Genomic DNA, 17,626 nt, shown 5'->3' on the forward strand with positions numbered 1-17,626 from the left:
ACCTCCACGTCCTGGGTTCAAGAGATTCTTGAGTAGCTGGGATTACAGGCACATGCTACCATGCCTGGCTAATTTTTGTATTTTTTGTAGAGATGAGGTTTCACCATGTTGGCCAGGCTGGTCTCAAACCCCTGACCTCAGGTGATCCGCCTGCCTCAGCCTCCCATAGTGCTGGGATTACATGTATGAGCCACCATGCCCAGTCTAATTTTTTTGATTATTTTGTAGAGACCGGGTCTCTCTTTGTTGCCCAGACTGGTCTTGAATTCCTAGCCTCCAGCACTCCTCCTGCCTCAGCCTCCCAAAGCGCTTGGATGATAGGCATGAGCCATCATGCCCAGCTGACTTGTACTTTCTTATATAATTTTTTAAAATTAATTAATTAATGAATTAATTAATTTGAGACAGGATCTTGCTATGTCACCCAGGCTGGAGTGCAGTGGTGCAATCTTGACTCACTGCAACCTCTGCTTCCCAAGCTCAAGCGATCCTCACATTTCACCCTCCAGACTAGCTGGGACTCCAAGGGCACAACACCATACTAGGCTAATTTTTTAAAAAGGTTTTGTAGAGATGAGGTCTCACCATGTTGCCCAGGCTTGTCTCAAACTCCTGGGCTCAAGCGATCCTCCCGTCTTGGCCTCCCAAAGGGCTGGGATTACAGGCATGAGCCACTGTGCCCAGCTTTATATGACTTCTTATATGGAGTAATTATCTCAATATAACCCAGAAATCTTGCTGGTCTATCTGCAGTTTTACATAGCATATTCATGTTTGGAAGCAATCACAGCGAGCTTTCTTGTAACAGTGAACTTGAACAATATCTTGAAAAGAATGAGAAACAGACTAAGGCTGGGCGTGGTGGCTCACACCTGTAATCCCAGCACTTTGGGAGGCTGAGGTGGGTGGATCACCTGAGGTCAAGAGTTCGAGACCAGCCTGGCCAATATGGTGAAACCCCATCTCTGCTAAAAACTCAAAAATTTGCTGGGTGTGGTGGCTCATACCTGTAATCTCAGCTGCTCAGGAGACTGAGGCACGAGAATGGCTTGAACCCAGGAGGCAGAGGTGGCAGTGAGTTGAGATTGCACCACTGCACTCCAGCCTGGGCAACAGAGAGAGACTCTATTTCAAAACAAAAAACAAAAACAAAACAAAAAACAGGCTAGGCACGGTGGCTCATGCCTGTAATCCTAGCACTTTGGGAGGCTGGGGTGGGCGGATCACCTGAGGTCAGGGGTTCGAGACCAGCCTAGCCAACATGGTGAAACCCCATCTCTACTAAAAATATGAAAATTAGCCAGGTGTGGTGGCGGGCACCTTAATCCCAGCTACTTGGGGGGCTGAGGCAGGGGAATTGCTTGAACCCAGGAGGTGGAGGTTGCAGTGAGTGGAGATGATGTCACTGCACTCCAGCCTGGATAACAGAGTGAGACTCAAAACAAACAAACAAACAAACAAACAAAAAACCCCCAGAAACCAGCCATATGCCATTTGCAAAAGACACATCTAAACATGAGGACAAAGAAAAGTATAAAGTCAAAGTATGGGAAAGATCTGTCAGGCAATGTTAACTTAAAGGTATCTGGTTTACATCAGGTAAAATACACTTTAGGGGATTAAACTTGACTGGGAAAGAGGGCCACTTTTTATTGATGAAAAATGAAATCACCTGAACATATTACAATTCTAAACCTCATTTGTTTAATAGAGTAACTCCATAGTAAAACAGTAAAATAGACAGAAAATCAATAATTCTCCACCATTATCACTGGCAACATCCCGTAAATGGTTTTGTGCATCTTTTACATATTAACTCAGTTAATACTTGTATCAATCCTGTTTCTCAGTGTCCCTATTTTATACACAAGGAAATTAAGACACAAGGATGTTACATATTTTTCTCAGAAAGTGTTAGAACAAGTTGAAAAACAAAATCCTTAATCATGGGAATATTTGGATAAAACAGTAAGTTTGGACTAATAAAAATACTAGAGAATGCCGGGCACAGTGGCTCACGCCTGTAATCCCAGCACTTTGGGAGGCCAAGGCGGGTAGATCACAAGGTCAGGAGATCGAGACCATCCTGGCTAACACAGTAAAACTCCATCTCTACTAAAAATGAAAAAAATTAGCTGGGCGTGGTGGCAGCACCTGTAGTCCCAGCTACTTGGGAGGCTGAGACAGGAGAATGCCGTGAACCTGGGAGGCAGAGTTTGCAGTGAGCTGAGATCGCGCCACTGCACTCCAGCCTGGGCGACAGAGCGAGACTCTGTCTCAAAAACAAAAACAAACGAACAAACAAAAAACAAAAACTAGAGATACACATTATTTTCAATTCTTTAAAGAATATTTATAAAAACTGACTGTATACTAGGCTGTAAAACCAATCTCAACAAATAGAGAAGACTCAAACTCATACAGATTTCCCAGGACCATAATGCAATTTAGTTAGAAATCTTGCCAGGCATGGTGGCTCACGCCTGTAATCCCAGCACTTTGGGAGGCTGAGTCGGGCAGATCACTTGAGGTTAGGAGTTTGAGACCAGCATGGCCAACATGGTAAGACCCTGTCTCTCCTAAAAATACACACAAAAAATTATCCAGATGTGGTGGCACACATCTGTAATCCCAGGACTAGGGAGGCTGGGGCAGGAGAATCGCTTGAACCGGGGAGGCAGAGGTTGCAGGGAACCGAGATAGTGCCACTGCACTCCAGCCTGGATGACAGAATGAGATTACATCTCAGAAAAAAAAAAAAAAAATTAAAAAAATAAATAAATGAATAAATAAAAATCTGTAACAAAAGTTGAAATATGCCATGTGTTTGGAAATTTAAAACCATGCCTCTAAATTAATCACAGGTGAGAGATTAAACTGTAAAAGAAAGGACAAATATCTGGAAATAGACATCATTAATAATACCACATACCAAAATATGTGGGAAACAGAGAAAATAGTACTTAAGTGGGAAGTCTATAATCTTAATGTTTATACTGGAAAAGAAGAAAGACTGAAGTAAGCATCTAAAGAAAGAACTTTTTGAAAGGGTAATGGAATAAATCCAAAGGTAATGATAGAAGGAGAAGGAGGGGAATGGGGGTGGTGGGGGAAGAAGTTAAATAAAATAGAAAATAAAAATAGAAAAGGGAGGCTCCACAAAGATGAAATCTGATACTAGTAACAATGATTTTAAGGCTGGGCACAGTGGTTCATGCCCACAATCCTAATACTTTAGGAGGCTGAGGCTTAGGCCAGCCTGGGCAACATAGTGAGATTCCATTTCTATATACAAAAAATAGTAATATAATAAAATAAGCATAAACAATTTCTTAAAAAACATGTCCAGAAAAAAAGAAAAAATATAAAAAAAAGTATTAGCAGTAAATAGGGGAGATATAACATATGCAGCAAAAATTAAGGTGAGAACATATTATGGGCAACTTTTTGTCAATAAATTTGAAAATTTATGATGAAACGGATATATTACTACAAAAAGATAACCCACTAGGATTAACCCAGAAGTAGACAATAAAATATGGAATTTTAACTGATTTATGCAAAGAAGTATCATCAAACATTTAAGGGATACCAATTTAATTTTACATATATTATTTCAGAAAAAAGAGCAAACACTCCAAAACTCATAAGTAATGCAAAGTAGAACAGACAAGAAAGGAAAATTATAGACCAATTTCAACGAATACAGACCATTTCAATGAAAAATCTTAAATAAAATATTAACAAATTCAGCTACGCATAAAAACATAATACATCATAATCTAGTTGAATTTGTCCCAGGAACACTAATTTGGCTCAATGTAAAAAAAACTGATTAATGTAATTGACTACGTTAATGAATTAAAGGAAGCAGAACAAATATTTAATGATATTCAATAATAAGTCAAGCTTAAAAAAAAGCTCTTGGCAACACAGGAAAAGGAAAATTGTTTAACCAATAAAAAGTATATTAAAATCATCCTTGGCTGGGCACAGTGGCTCACGCTTGTAATCCCAGCACTTCGGGAGGCCGAGGCGGGTGGATCACCTGAGGTCAGGAGTTTGAGACCAGCCTGGACAACATGGTGAGACCCCGTCTCTACCAACAATACAAAAAGTTAGCTGGGTGTGGTGACGCCTGTAATCCCAGCAACTTGGGAGGCTGAAGCAGGAGAATCGCTTGAACCCAGGAGGTGGAGGTTGCAGTGAGCTGAGATTGCACTATTGCACTCCAGCCTGGGCAACAATAGTAAAACTTCATCTCAGAAAAAAAAAAAATAATAATAATAATAATAATCATTCTTAATGGGGAACCTTTTGAAGCCCTCTCTTTGCAATCAGAAACAAGCTGAGGAAGTCCACAATGATGACTCAGCAGAACAGAGGGCATAACCAGCAGAGTTAAGATAAGAAAAAATAAACAAAAGGCATGAAGATTGGAAAAGAAATGCAACTATCATTACTTGCTGCTGCTATGACCATCTCTACAGAAAAAAACAAAACAGAAACGAAATGACAGTTTAGAGGCCGAATGCTTTTTTTTGAGATAGGGTCTGGCTCTGTCATCCAGGCTGGAGTGCAGCAGCAGGACTGTGGTTCACTGCAAACTCTGCCTCCCAGGACCAAGTGATCCTCCCACCTTGGCCTCTGGAGTAGCTGGGGACCACAGACATGGGCCACCATGCCCCACTAATTTTTCTGTATTTTTTGTAGAGGCAGGGTCTCACCATGTTGCCCAGGCTGGACTTGAACTCCTGGACTCAAACAATCTGCTCACCTTGGCCTCCCAAAGTGCTGGGATTACAGGCGTGAGCCAACACACCCCACAAAAAAAAATATATATATATATATTTATTTAGGGACAGGGTCATTAGCAGGGTGTGGTGGGCTCCTGTAGTCCCAGCTACTCAGGAGTCTGAGGCAGGAGGATCACTTGAGCCCTGAAGGTAGAGGTTGTTGCGAGCTAAGATCACACCACTGCACTCCAGCCTGGGCAACAGAGCGAGACTCCGTCTAAAAAAAATAATAAAATAAAAAATAAAAATAAATAAACATAAAAAATAAAATAAAAATAGAGACCGTATCTCTCTTAAATATATACATACATACTTCTTTTAGCACACACACATATGTATATATATATATGAATGATACACTGATTTGCCTCATTCAACATAAAATATCCTTCTTTTTTTTTTTTTTTTTTTGAGACGGAGTCTCGCTCTGTCGCCCAGGCTGGAGTGCAGTGGCAGGATCTCAGCTCACTGCAAGTTCCGCCTCCCGGGTTTACGCCATTCTCCTGCCTCAGCCTCCCGAGTAGCTGGGACTACAGGCGCCCGCCACCTCGCCCGGCTAGTTTTTTGTATTTTTTAGTAGAGACGGGGTTTCACCATGTTAGCCAGGATGGTCTCGATCTCTTGACCTCGTGATCCGCCCGTCTCGGCCTCCCAAAGTGCTGGGATTACAGGCTTGAGCCACCGCGCCCAGCCTCAACATAAAATATCTTTTTTTTTTTTTTTTTTTTTTGAGATGGAGTCTCGCTCTGTTGCCCAGGCTGGAGTGCAGTGGCCGGATCTCAGTTCACTGCAAGCTCCGCCTCCCGGGTTCACGCCATTCTCCTGCCTCAGCCTCCCGAGTAGCTGGGACTACAGGCGCCTGCCACCTCGCCCGCCTAGTTTTTTGTATTTTTTAGTAGAGACGGGGTTTCACCATGTTAGCCAGGATGGTCTCGATCTCCTGACCTCGTGATCCACCCGTCTCGGCCTCCCAAAGTGCTGGGATTACAGGCTTGAGTCACTGCGCCCGGCCTAAAATATCTTTTTAAACTTTGGGCTAATCTAACTTATTTTAATTGAATAACATTTTAAATATTTAACTTTAGCAGCAAATTAATGTCTTTTGGTAAAGTAAGTATCTCTACTTTGAGATCAAATACAGATATTGAGAACACTTCCCTGCCCCTGAGATGGGTCTCGTTATGTTGCCCCGTCTGGACTTGAATTCCTGGGCTCAAGCAATCCTCTTGCTTCAGCCTCCTGAGTACCTGAGTCTAGGGGTGTGTGCCACAGCACCTGGCAAGAATATGTATTTTAATATATTCAATAATTTTAGAGAAAGGCATACTAATACTAATATATACCTAGTCTTTAAGCAAGGAATTTGGCAGAATTGGGCAAATAATAATTCACACCATTTCCCAACTAAACTCATCTCTAACTGATCTGTCAAAAGCTCAACAACAAATCTATAAAAACTCAGTGCTTTCACCCACATACAGCATGAGGCTATGAATGCCCGAACAGCCATGGGCATCACGAATGAATCCCTTTTATGTAAAAGCCTAATTTTGTTTACACTGTATTGATGACTTTTATAAAAATAAAATTCAGCTTCCAGGGAAAAAACACATACTGAGCCACAGTGAGAAACAGGATACACTTTATAATATTTCTAATTGGCAATACAAGTCCATTTAGAGAAAAGCTTTTGAGAGGACTGAAATACGCAAGCCTTCAACGACAACCTCACTGTTATCAACCAGGAGAAATCAATTAGAAGTCAGGCAAGCAGTGAGACTCTCGCTCTAAAGAAACCATTATAAGCAGCCAAGCTCTTCCAGATGGCCCTGTCCTGTCTCCTCCAGCTCTCAAGAAATTGACTTTCTCTTTGAAAAGCCATTAACAGCCACAACCTTCTGGAACGTTGTTCCCAGATTGCTCATGGTCTAAGTCTCCACTTTATCGCCCTGGTGACTCAACAGATAAACGCCTCAAATCCTAACACCAAAGATTCCCCACACTTGAGCTTCTGGTCCCCACAAAGGTTGACACAAAACGAAAATGATTCCCCATGTAGTGCCTTCTGTGACTACATCAGAAACGGGAACCTGGGGATGGGCAGTTGGTGATGAACACTCACAGGGGAAATGAAAGACACACTTGAACTTTCCTTTTCCTTTTTTTTTTTTTGGAGACAGTTTCGCTCTTGTTACCCACGCTGGAGTGCAGTGGCGTGATCTTGGCTCACTGCAGCTAACGCCTTCCAGGCTCAAGCGATTCTCCTGCCTCAGCCTCCCTAGCAGCTGCGATTATAGGTGCCTGCCACCGCACTCGACTAATTTTTGTGTTTTTAGTAGAGATGGGGTTTCACCATCTTGGCCAGGCTGGTCTCGAACTCCTGGCTTCAGATGATCTGCTCACCTCAGCCTCCCAAAGTGCTGGGATTACAGGCGAGAGCCACTGTGCCCGGCCCACACTTGAGCTTTCATCTCACCTTTTCAACATCTGCTTTTGTGACATTGATGTCAGCATCCATTTTCTCAAAGTACTGCTGCGCCCTGTCCGCCTCTTTGCAATCGCGTTCAAATCGCCTTTTACTCTAAAATCAGAGGAAAATAATTATGAAACCATAAGAGTCCTACGAGAAGACGTAATTTTATCTAAAGCTCCCAAAGAGCATTGTTCTTTTTCTTCTTTTTTTTTTTCTTGAGTGAGGGTCTCACTTTGTCACCCAGGCTGCAGTGCAGTGGCACCATCTCGGCTCACCGCAGCCTTGACCTTCCTGGCTCAGGTGATCCTCCCACCTCAGCCTCACTAGCTGCTGTGACTACAGGCATGCACCACCATGCCTGGCTAATTTTTGCATTTTTTGTAGAGACTAGGTTTTGTCATGTCGCCCATGCTGGTCTTGAACTTCTGAGATCAAGCGATCCTCCTGCTTCCGCCTCCCAAATTGCTGGGATTATAGGCGTGAGCCAGCGTGTCTGGCCCAAGAACTTCTCTGAATTTATTTTTTTATATGTCATGATTTCCAGAAGTTATTTTAAAATCTGCATTTGTTTCCATCAAAACTGTCTAATCTTTATTATTTCCACGTGACTTTTAGAAAAATACCCAACTTGAGCTCTTTTGGCTCAACTTTAGATAATGGTTCTAGAAACAAATGAGAAAAATCTATAAAGGTGTTTCGTTAGTATCTGTGTGTGCATGTTTTTTACTTACTGATTGATTCAAGCTTAAATTAAATTGAAATTGGAAAATCTATAAAGACATTTCTTAGGCTGGGCACAGTGGCTCACGCCTGTAATCCTAGAACTTTGGGAGGCCGAGATGGGCGAAATCACTTCAGGGCAGGAGTTCAAGACCACCCTGGCCAACATGGCAAAACCTCATCTCTACCAAAAATATAAAAATTAGCTGGGCGTGCTGGCATGTGCCTGTAATCTCAGCGACTTGGGAGGCCGAAGCAGGAGAATCACTTGAACCCGAGAAGTGGAAGTTGCAGTGAGCCAAGATCGCGCCATTGCACTCCAGCCTGGGCAACAGAGGCTCCGTCTCAAAAAAAGAAAAAAAAATCTATAAAGCCATTTAATTTGCTGTGCATTGTTCACTTACAGATTCAAGCTGCTTCCAGCAAGTCTCGATGTGCTGCTGTGCTTTCCGGCCATCGTGAAAGTTCTGCAAAGGGGAAACACACTGGCGATTAGTACCCTCTGCTTCTCTTATGAACCCAGGAGGAAACATTTTCATCCACTTCAACGACATCTAAATATTGAACCTCTAGTAGGTATCCTCCAAATAAATTAAAGAGTTTAAAAGGGTAGCCGGGTGCGGTGGCTCACATCTGTAATCCCAGAACTCTGGGAGGCTGAGGCAGGAGAATCACTTGAGCGAAGGAGTTCGAGATAGCCTGGGCAACACAGTGATTAGCTGGATGTGGTGGCACACACCGATAGTCCCAGCTACTCTGGAGGCTGAGGTGGGAGGATCACTTAAGTCCAGGGAGGTTGAAACCGCCACATTGAGCTGTGATTGCGCCACCGCACTCCAGCCTGGATGACACAGTGAAACCTTGCCTCAAAAAAAAAAAAAAAAAAAAAAAGAAAAAGGGAATAAAAAGTTTAATGTGGAAATGAAAACAAGAATAGTCATCACAGATGAAACAAGTTTCACTTGAGGGGGAAAAAAAAGCAGTCACAGAGTTCCCTTTACAGCTCTAGGTACAACTGTATAAAATTTGAAGACTGGCCAGGCATGGTAGTGCCCACACCTGTAGTCAGTTACTTGGGAGGCTGAGGTTGGAGGCTCACCTAAGTCTGGGAGGTTGAGGCTGCAGTAAGCTGTGATCGTGCCACTGCACTCCAGCCTGAGTGACAGAATAAGACCCCATCTCAAAAAAATAAAATAGGCTGGACGGTGGCTCACGCCTGTAATCTCAGCACTTTGGGAGGCTGAAGTGGGCAGATCATGAGGTCGGGAGTTTGAGACCAGCCAGGCCAACATGGTGAAATCCCATCTCTACTAAAAATACAAAAATTAGCCAGGCGTGGTGGTAGACACCTGTAATCCCAGCTACTTGGGAGGCTGAGGCAGGAGAATTGCTTGAACCCGGGGGGCAGAGGTTGCAGTGAGCCAAGATCGTGCCACTGCACTCCAGCTCTGGGCTACAGAGCAAGACTCCATCTCAAAAAATAAATAATACTTAAATAAAATAAAACAAAATTTGAAGACATACATGCCACTTGGAAAAACGACAGGAATGTTTTATTAAGACAGCAATCACTTTGATCATCTTTTTTAACTGCTTTGAGATATGATTCAGATATTATCTGATTTACTCATTTAAACTGAGCAATTCAATGGTTTTTAGCAGTCACAAAACTGTACAACCATCAACACAACCAATTTTAGAATATTTTCATCACCCCTAAAAGAAACCTGTACCCCCTAGCCGTCACCCTCCATCTTCCTCAGTCCTAGGCAGCCTGCTTCTGTCTGTGGATGTTTATTCTAGATGTTTCCTATGAATAGAAACACAGTCTGAGGCTTTTGATAACTGGGATGTGTTCATTATCTCCTAATGTCCACTTCGCATGATTTCAAGGTCCACCTTCTCACATGTATCAGTACTTCATTCCTGTTTATTGCCAAATGATTATTCCATTATGCAGCTATCCTACATTTTGTTTATCCATTCAATAGCTGACAGACTTCTAGGATGCTTCCAGGTTTGGGCTATTATGAAAAATGCGGCCGGGCCAGCACTTTGGGAGGCAGAGGTGGGCGGATCACGAGGTTAGGAGTTCGAGACCAGCCTGGCCAACATGGTGAAACCCCGTCTCTACTAAAAATACAAAAACTAGCCGGGCGTGGTGGTGCACACCTGTAATCTCAGCTACTCTGGAGGCTGAGGCAGGAGAATTGCTTAAAACTTAGGGGGCTGGAGATTGCAGTGAGCTGAGATCGCACCACTGCACTCCAGCCTGGGCGACAGAGCAAGATTCCGTCTTGCAAAAAAAAAAAAAAAAAAAGCAATCAAAAGAAAAAGAAAAATGCTGCTACAAACACTTCAGTAAGAGTTTTGTGTGTTTTGTGTGCCTGGCTGTTTTCATTATTAGATTATTTTATTTTATTTTATTTATTTATTTTTTTTGAGACGGAGTCTTGCTCTGTCGCCCAGGCTGGAGTGCAGTGGCCGGATCTCAGCTCACTGCAAGCTCCGCCTTCCGGGTTTACGCCATTCTCCTGCCTCAGCCTCCCGAGTAGCTGGGACCACAGGCGCCCGCCACTTCACCCGGCTAGTTTTTTGTATTTTTTAGTAGAGACAGGGTTTCACTGTGTTAGCCAGGATGGTCTCGTCTCGATCTCTTGACCTCGTGATCCGCCCGTCTCGGCCTCCCAAAGTGCTGGGATTACAGGCTTGAGCCACCGCGCCCAGCCTATTAGATTATTTTAAAACTAAAGATAAATTTCCCTCCTTGCCATCTGCAAAGGCCCTGAGGCAGACTCTGGTGTGCTGTTAACGTGGGGGCTAGATCTGGAGGAGCCTCAGGGAGAATATCATATGAGGTCAGAGAAGAAAGAGGGAGTTGCATAGGGTCTTGTAGGCTTTTTTGTCTGAATGAACCAGAGTCGATGAGTAACTCTAAGATGATGTGAAGGGAAGATTTCAGATGGTGAAAGGCTGTTGTAACATCCTGGAGATTACTGCAACTTGGACAGGTCGTACGTAGCGAGCAGTGCAGGTGGTGAGAGGGGTCAGGTTCTGGGTGCCTTTTGATCACCCAAACCTCCAGGATTTTCTGGGAGATAAGATCAGATGTGCAATAAAGAGATGCCCAGGGAGACTCTGAGGCTGTCAGTCTGAGCTTTAGGCGAGGGAAGACAGAGAGAAGTGGGTCTGAGGAGGGAAGATCATACATGTAGTTTCACATGTGTTAAGGCTGATATTTCTATGAGACTCCCAAGAAGAGAGATTAGCCGGGCGCGGTGGCTCATGCCTGCAATCCCGTCACTTTGGGAGGCCGAGGTGGGCGAACCACCAAAGGTCAGGAGTTCGAGACCAGCCTGGGCAACATGGTGAAACCCCATCTCTACTAAAAATACAAAAATTAACCAGGTATTGTGGCACATGCCTGTAATCCCAGCTACTCTGGAGGCTGAGGCAGGAGAATCACTTGAACCGGGAGGCAGAGGTTGCGGTGAGCCGAGATGGCACCATTGTACTCCAGCCTGGGTGACAGACAAAGACTCCATCTCAAAAAAACCCCGAAAAACAAACAAACAAACAAAAAACCAAGCAGAGAGACTAATATGTACTTGGACTTGTGGATCTGAGCTCAGGGAGCGATCTGTACTAAAGACCAGATTGGGAGTCTTCAGTATAAAGAGGGTAGTTAAAGCCAAGAGACCAAAGAAGACAAAGATCCCAAGGAAGGAAGTGCTGAAATATGCAGAAATGTTAAGAGAACGGTGTTTTTTTTGGTTCAGTGACCTAAAATCACCAGTTCCCTAAATCCTTTATATTTTTTATTTTTTGAGACGGAGTCTCGCTGCGTTGCACAGGCTGGAGGGCAGTGGCGTGATCTTGGTTCACTGCGACATCTGCCTCCCTGCGACCTCTGCCTCCCGGGTTCAAGTGATTCTCCTGCCTCAGCCTCCCTGATAGCTGGAATTACAGGTGCGACCCACCATGCCCAGATGATTTTTTGTATTTGTAGTAGAGACAGGGTTTCACCACGTTGGCCAGGCTGGTCTCGAACCCCTGGCCTCAAGTAATCCGCCTGCCTCGGCCTCCCAAAATGCTGGGATTACAGGCGTGAGCCACCATGCCCAGCCCCTAAATCTTTTAGTATCCTTCCACTGCACCGTCGTTGACTTGGTCAATGTCCTGCAAATTTCCCAGGTGCATTCTCCACCTTGTCTGGGTCCCCAGAGACTGACATGCAGGGATCCCATGCCCTCTGGTTCTGATGAGATTTGCCACAAGGAGGTTCTGGGTGATCAGAGGGCAGGAAACTGTACCTGCAGCTTCTCCTCACTGAGATGATACAGGTTGGCTGGGTCCTTGGACCAAAGGGCACAGCTCCAGTCAGGCAGTGCCCCGCATGCAGCTAATCTCTGGAGTTCCTAATCTGTGAAATTCCTGGAAGGCTCCTCCAGCCCTGTGAGGCCTGGGGGCGACATCAGCTCCCCATGTGACTAGCTCCAGGGTACTGCACCATCCTTACTGCTTTTCCTAGACTCTATTCGCCATGTTGTAAATGCTCCTTTTAATCACCGACCTTCCTTCAATTACTGAGTTTGAATGTGCTGTCTGTTTTCCGGCTCACAAGGTAAGCATTGGTGTTAGGGGCGCACTATGGAGAAGGTCAGGTGAAGGAAGGATAAAAACAAAGAGGTCCGCTAGGTACAACCTCAGAGCTTTTCCCGTACCTCGTCAGAACCTAGGACTCAGCCAAGTCAGAAGAGAGAGCTGACAACTGGAAAGGCTGGGAAGGCAGAGACAACATCAGATTTAGAACAGTGCTCCTTTATAAGGGAATGTTTTCTTGTCTCTCTTTTGAGGTCGAGTTTCACTGTTTTAAGCGCCTCTTTGCAGTCAGTTTTATCTATCCAGCATTTTTTGGTCTCTGCAAACCCACGGGGAGCCCTTCAGGGCTTCGTTTTTCAACTCTTGTAATGGACACAAGGATAGAACAGAAAAGAAGGGATCCAGGCTGTGGGAGAATTAAGAAGTAGAGCCGAGGGCAGGCTTAAGGAAGCTCTGGACCTTGGTGGAGAACGTGTAGAAAATGCAAGTAGGTTTTCTGAAAGCCACACTTTCAGGGAGGACTCCCCAGGAGACCAGAGCGTCCATTTCAAACCACCTGGGCTCAACTGTGCCCTTTCTGGAAGGCACCTCTGGTCCTGAAAGTTTTTATCGGGTGACTTCTCTGCCAAGAGGAGGATCCTCATTTCCCTAGCCGGAGCACCGAGTTATGCAGTTTGCTGAAGAGATGCAGCCGCCCCCAAAGGTTTTACTTTGAGATTCAAAGACAGGCACAAAAAGAAAGAGAAAATCCCAGCACCAATTCAGAGCTGTACCCGAGGTTGACGGTCTATCTCTCCAGCAATTCTGAAAGCGAATGTTTTAACAAAGTGAAAGCTCCCTCCAGCTTGGGGGAATGCTGTGGGTGGATAGAGGAAATGCACAGAAGACAATGAGAGGCTTTGCCTGGGACATGTCACCTCGACTTTCATATAAAATAAATCTTCTCTTAAGACAAGAGTCTTTAAAAAAAAAAAAAAAGTTGTATTTTAAAAATACGAGGGATGATTTTGATTGAAAAAATCCATAGAGTAATTCTCTTGCCACTCCTTAGTTTAAATGTATAATAAATAATGCATTTGTGTTTAAGACACGGTGTGCACCTTGAATTTACTGGTAAGTTATCTCTCATGAAGACTCCTCAGTCATACCTCTCCCCGCATTATTAAACCACTACCTGAAAACTGCAATTACCATCGTACCATTACAAGGGGCTTAGGAGATTGTGGGTGATGCCCATCTTCCTTCCTTCCAGCCTTTTTTTTTTTTTTTAAACACAGTCTCTGTCACCCATGCTGGAGTGCAGTGGCACAATCTCGGCTCACTGCAACTTCTGCCTCCTGGGTTCAAGCCATTCTCCTGCCTCAGCCTCCTGAGTAGCTGGGACTACAGGCGCACGTCACTACGCCCGACTAATTTTTGTATTTTTAGTAGAGACAGGGTTTCACCATGTTGGCCAGGCTATCCTCAAACCCCTGACCTCAAGTGATACGTCTGCCTCAGCCTCCCAAAGTGCTGGGGTTACAGGCATGAGCCACCACGCCCAGCCCCAGTCTTTTTCACAGTACCTGTCCCTCTATCATTTATTGAGCCATAACATACAAAAAACTGTCTGTGCTGGGGGATCCTTTAGGAAACTAAGGGAGGGAACAAAAGCCCTCCTTTGTGCTCTGTGCCTACCATGACCTGAATAGCTGGGGTTTGTTTGTAGCTCTATCTTCCCTGCTTTCACCGGAAGAGCTATTTTAACAGTTACAAAGTTAAACAAATAAACCAGCTTTGCCAGATGTATTTGTTGTTTACCAACAATGGCAGAACATTTCTTCTCTGGACAGTGAGCAAGTGTGTGTCTAAAAAGTGTGCCTGCAAGCGCTAAAGAAGGAGGAATTGTTCTCTTTTGGACAAAGATAAAAAGTGCTTCTTTTGGAGCCATAGAATGAAGTCATCACAGCTCCTTTCTCTCCTATCAGAAAAGAGACAGGAAATGCCATCTCTAGAGACTCAGAGAAATGCTTCTTACTTTCTGCTGTAATGAGATGCTTTTAGTTTCTCTTCAAACATAATAATAAGCTAAACAAACAAACAAAAACAAACCCTAATAGTATCTGGGATGACAGCTATACTTAATTATTTTATTTCAACTTTTTAGTTGAAATAAAAGTCTATACAGTTCAAATCACCCTTCAAATTTTTTTTTTTTTTTAGAAATTTCCCAGTGAACAGAGGTGGCTGAGATTAAAAAAAAAAAAAAAATCACAAAGAATCTAAAACAAGCAAGCATTAACTTTAAGAAAAACGACAATGGCAAAGCTTTTGAGACAATCTTACTGAACTGCAAGAAATCACAGACAGAACAAACTCACACAAACGCTATGAGAATGTTTAGTATTCACGCCGCAATTAGGTACAACAGCTGCTCATTTTTGCTATTTACATAGATATTAAACCATTAACAGTTAAAAGAGCAAAATATGGCACTGATGTGAGAACAGCCCTTTCAAAAAAAAAAAGTAGAAAAAAACATAAGAATAAACACTCAACTGAGAACAGTCAACCATCTGGAATTTTAAATAAAACTCAGATTCCACAGATGCAAACAAAGGAACAAAAAGACTTGAAAAGGGCAAAGAAAGAGGGTGCTTCCAGCAAATATGCCTATGACAGATTCTGTTTCCTATAAACTCACAGCATAGTAGTGGGTTTGAACACGAGCTGCTTCCCAGTCGGAATCAGGATTCCCAGTTTTAACTGAATCAGAACTCTAAGTGGTATGGATATTTCTATGGACCCTGTGGCGTAATGGCAAAACGCCTTAGTCCTGTACAAGTGGGTGTTTCGTACCCCACTTAAAACCCAAACCAGAAACCAGAAACATACACTAAGGGACACGCATTCTATTTTTACTTAGCAAGGCTTATTTTTCCAAGTTCATCCATAGTAAAAATACCTTCTTAATGAACGTGTTCGAAGTTTTCTAAATGCCTACCTCCCAGAGTCATGCTCAGTTGCTTGTCTTCACCCCTAACTCTGAACAGCATGAAGCACTGGGACAGGGTCAGGTCTAAGCAGCAGAAGTTTCCCTCCCTACTTCTCTAGTGCTCCTCTGCTCACTGTTCCTTGGTTATTCTCACCCAGAAGGCTCCACATGCAGCAATTTACCTAGACTTCAGTGATCTTCTATATGTTTTTCAAAACAATCCTGTCTTTACATTCTTTGAAATTCGAATCCCTGGGCCGGGTGTGGTGGCTCATGCCTGCAATCCCAGCACTTTGAGAGGCTGAGGCAGGGGGATCTCTTGAGGACAGGAGTTTGAGACCAGCCTGGGTAACATGGTGAAACCCCATCTCTCTTAAACAAAACAAAACAAAAAAAAGCAAAGCAAAACACACACACACACAGAGAAAGAAAGAAAAAGAAAATGAAAGAAAGAAAAGAAAAGAAGAAAGGAAGGAAGGAAGGAAGGAAGGAAGGAAGGGAGGGAAGGGAGGGAAGGGAGGGAGGGACAGAGGAATGGAGGGAGGGAGGGAGGGACAGAGGAATGGAGGGAGGGAGGGAGGGACAGAGGAATGGAGGGAGGGAGGGACAGAGGAATGGAGGGAGGGAGGGAGGGACAGAGGAATGGAGGGAGGGAGGGAGGGACAGAGGAAGGAGGGAGGGAGGGAGGGACAGAGGAATGGAGGGAGGGAGGGAGGGACAGAGGAAGGGAGGGAAGGAGGGAGGGACAGAGGAATGGAGGGAGGGAGTGAGGAGGGAGGGAAGGAGGAAGGGAGGGAGGAAGGAAGGAAGGAAGGAAGGAAGGAGGAAGGAAGGAAGGAAGGAAGGAAATCAATCAATCAAGAAATCCTAATTCCTCTCATGGCTCATTTTCTTGCCTGATCCCTTCTGAGGATATAAAGCTGTTACTTGCAGTACCGAATACAGAGAATCTCCATCAATGAGAGTTTTAGATAGAGCGCTAGGGGGATCATCCCATGTTCACTGCATGCCCACATGTGCACAGGGCTGCTCCAGGCAGGAGGAAAGCTGTGTGAATAAAACCAAGTCCCCTGTGCCCGTGAAACTGAGTGGATCCAGAAGTAAGACAAACAGGGTAAAGGAATAAGGAGGGATGGGTGTGGGTGAAGGTAGCTATTTTAGACAAGGGCAGTCTGGGATGACATTTGAGTAGACACTTGCATAAAATGTGGGAGTGAACTTACAAGGGTCTGGGGAATACCCTCCACGCAGCAGGCAGAGCAAGGACAGATGCTCTGAGTGTGAAGGGGCTTGCCCTGTTTGAGGAACAGCTAGATGCCAGTGCCACTAGACAAGGGGACAGGGCCGGAGGGCAGGCAGGGGCTTGACCATGGACAGCCTTGCCAGCCACAGTAAGTATGTTGGAAGATTTAAGAAAGGAAGTGACAGCTGGACGCAGTGGCTCACGCCTGTAATCCCAGCACTTTGGGAGGTCGAGAGGGGTGGATCATTTGAGGTCAGGAGTTCAAGACCAGCCTGGCCAACATGGTGAAATGCCATCTCTACTAAAAATACAAAAAAAATTAACGGGGTGTTGTGGCACACACCTGTAATCCCAGCTACTTGGGAGGTTGAAGCAGGAGAATTGCTTGAACCTGGAAGATGGAGGTTGCAGTGAGCTGAGATTGTGTCACCGCATTCCAGGTCTGGGTGATAAAGCAAGACTCCATCTCAACAACAACAACAACAAAAGAAAAAAGAAAAAAAGAAAGAAAGAAAGAAAAGAAAGGAAGTGACATGGCCTGATCTACATTATTCCAAGGTCAAGCTGACTGCTGCAGGGGGAGGCTGCTACACTTGCACTCTCTCTAAGGGAGAGCTGGTGGTGGTGGCTCTGAGATGGAGATGGACAGCTGGACCACTGGCCACAGGGTGAGCATGGAAGCAGATAAATGAATTAGGAGGCTCAGCAGAGTCCTCCAGATAACAGATAATGAGGCGAAGGACTAGGGGTAGATGTGGAAGAGGCGTAAGAAGTGTTTGGACTCAGAACATTTACCAAAGACAGAGCCAACTAGACTT

The 17,626-nt window shown here is 44.4% G+C and overlaps 1 protein-coding gene across 15 annotated transcripts in view; it reads right to left on the minus strand.

The window, feature by feature from the left end:
* FNBP1 (formin binding protein 1) overlaps positions 1-17,626 on the minus strand; it is a 163,841-nt gene that overhangs the window by 65,387 nt on the left and 80,828 nt on the right. For all 15 annotated transcript variants that reach the window (XM_033193845.1, XM_033193801.1, XM_033193777.1 and 12 more), the window contains exons 5-6: positions 8,394-8,456; positions 7,273-7,377 (exon numbers count right to left, since the gene is read on the minus strand). In XM_033193845.1, coding sequence (XP_033049736.1) covers positions 7,273-7,377; positions 8,394-8,456 — 168 coding nt within the window. The remainder of the gene's footprint in view (positions 1-7,272; positions 7,378-8,393; positions 8,457-17,626) is intronic.

Source organism: Trachypithecus francoisi, unplaced genomic scaffold (genome assembly GCF_009764315.1).
Source record: "Trachypithecus francoisi isolate TF-2019V2 unplaced genomic scaffold, Tfra_2.0 Contig01585, whole genome shotgun sequence".
Lineage (NCBI taxonomy): Eukaryota > Metazoa > Chordata > Mammalia > Primates > Cercopithecidae > Trachypithecus > Trachypithecus francoisi.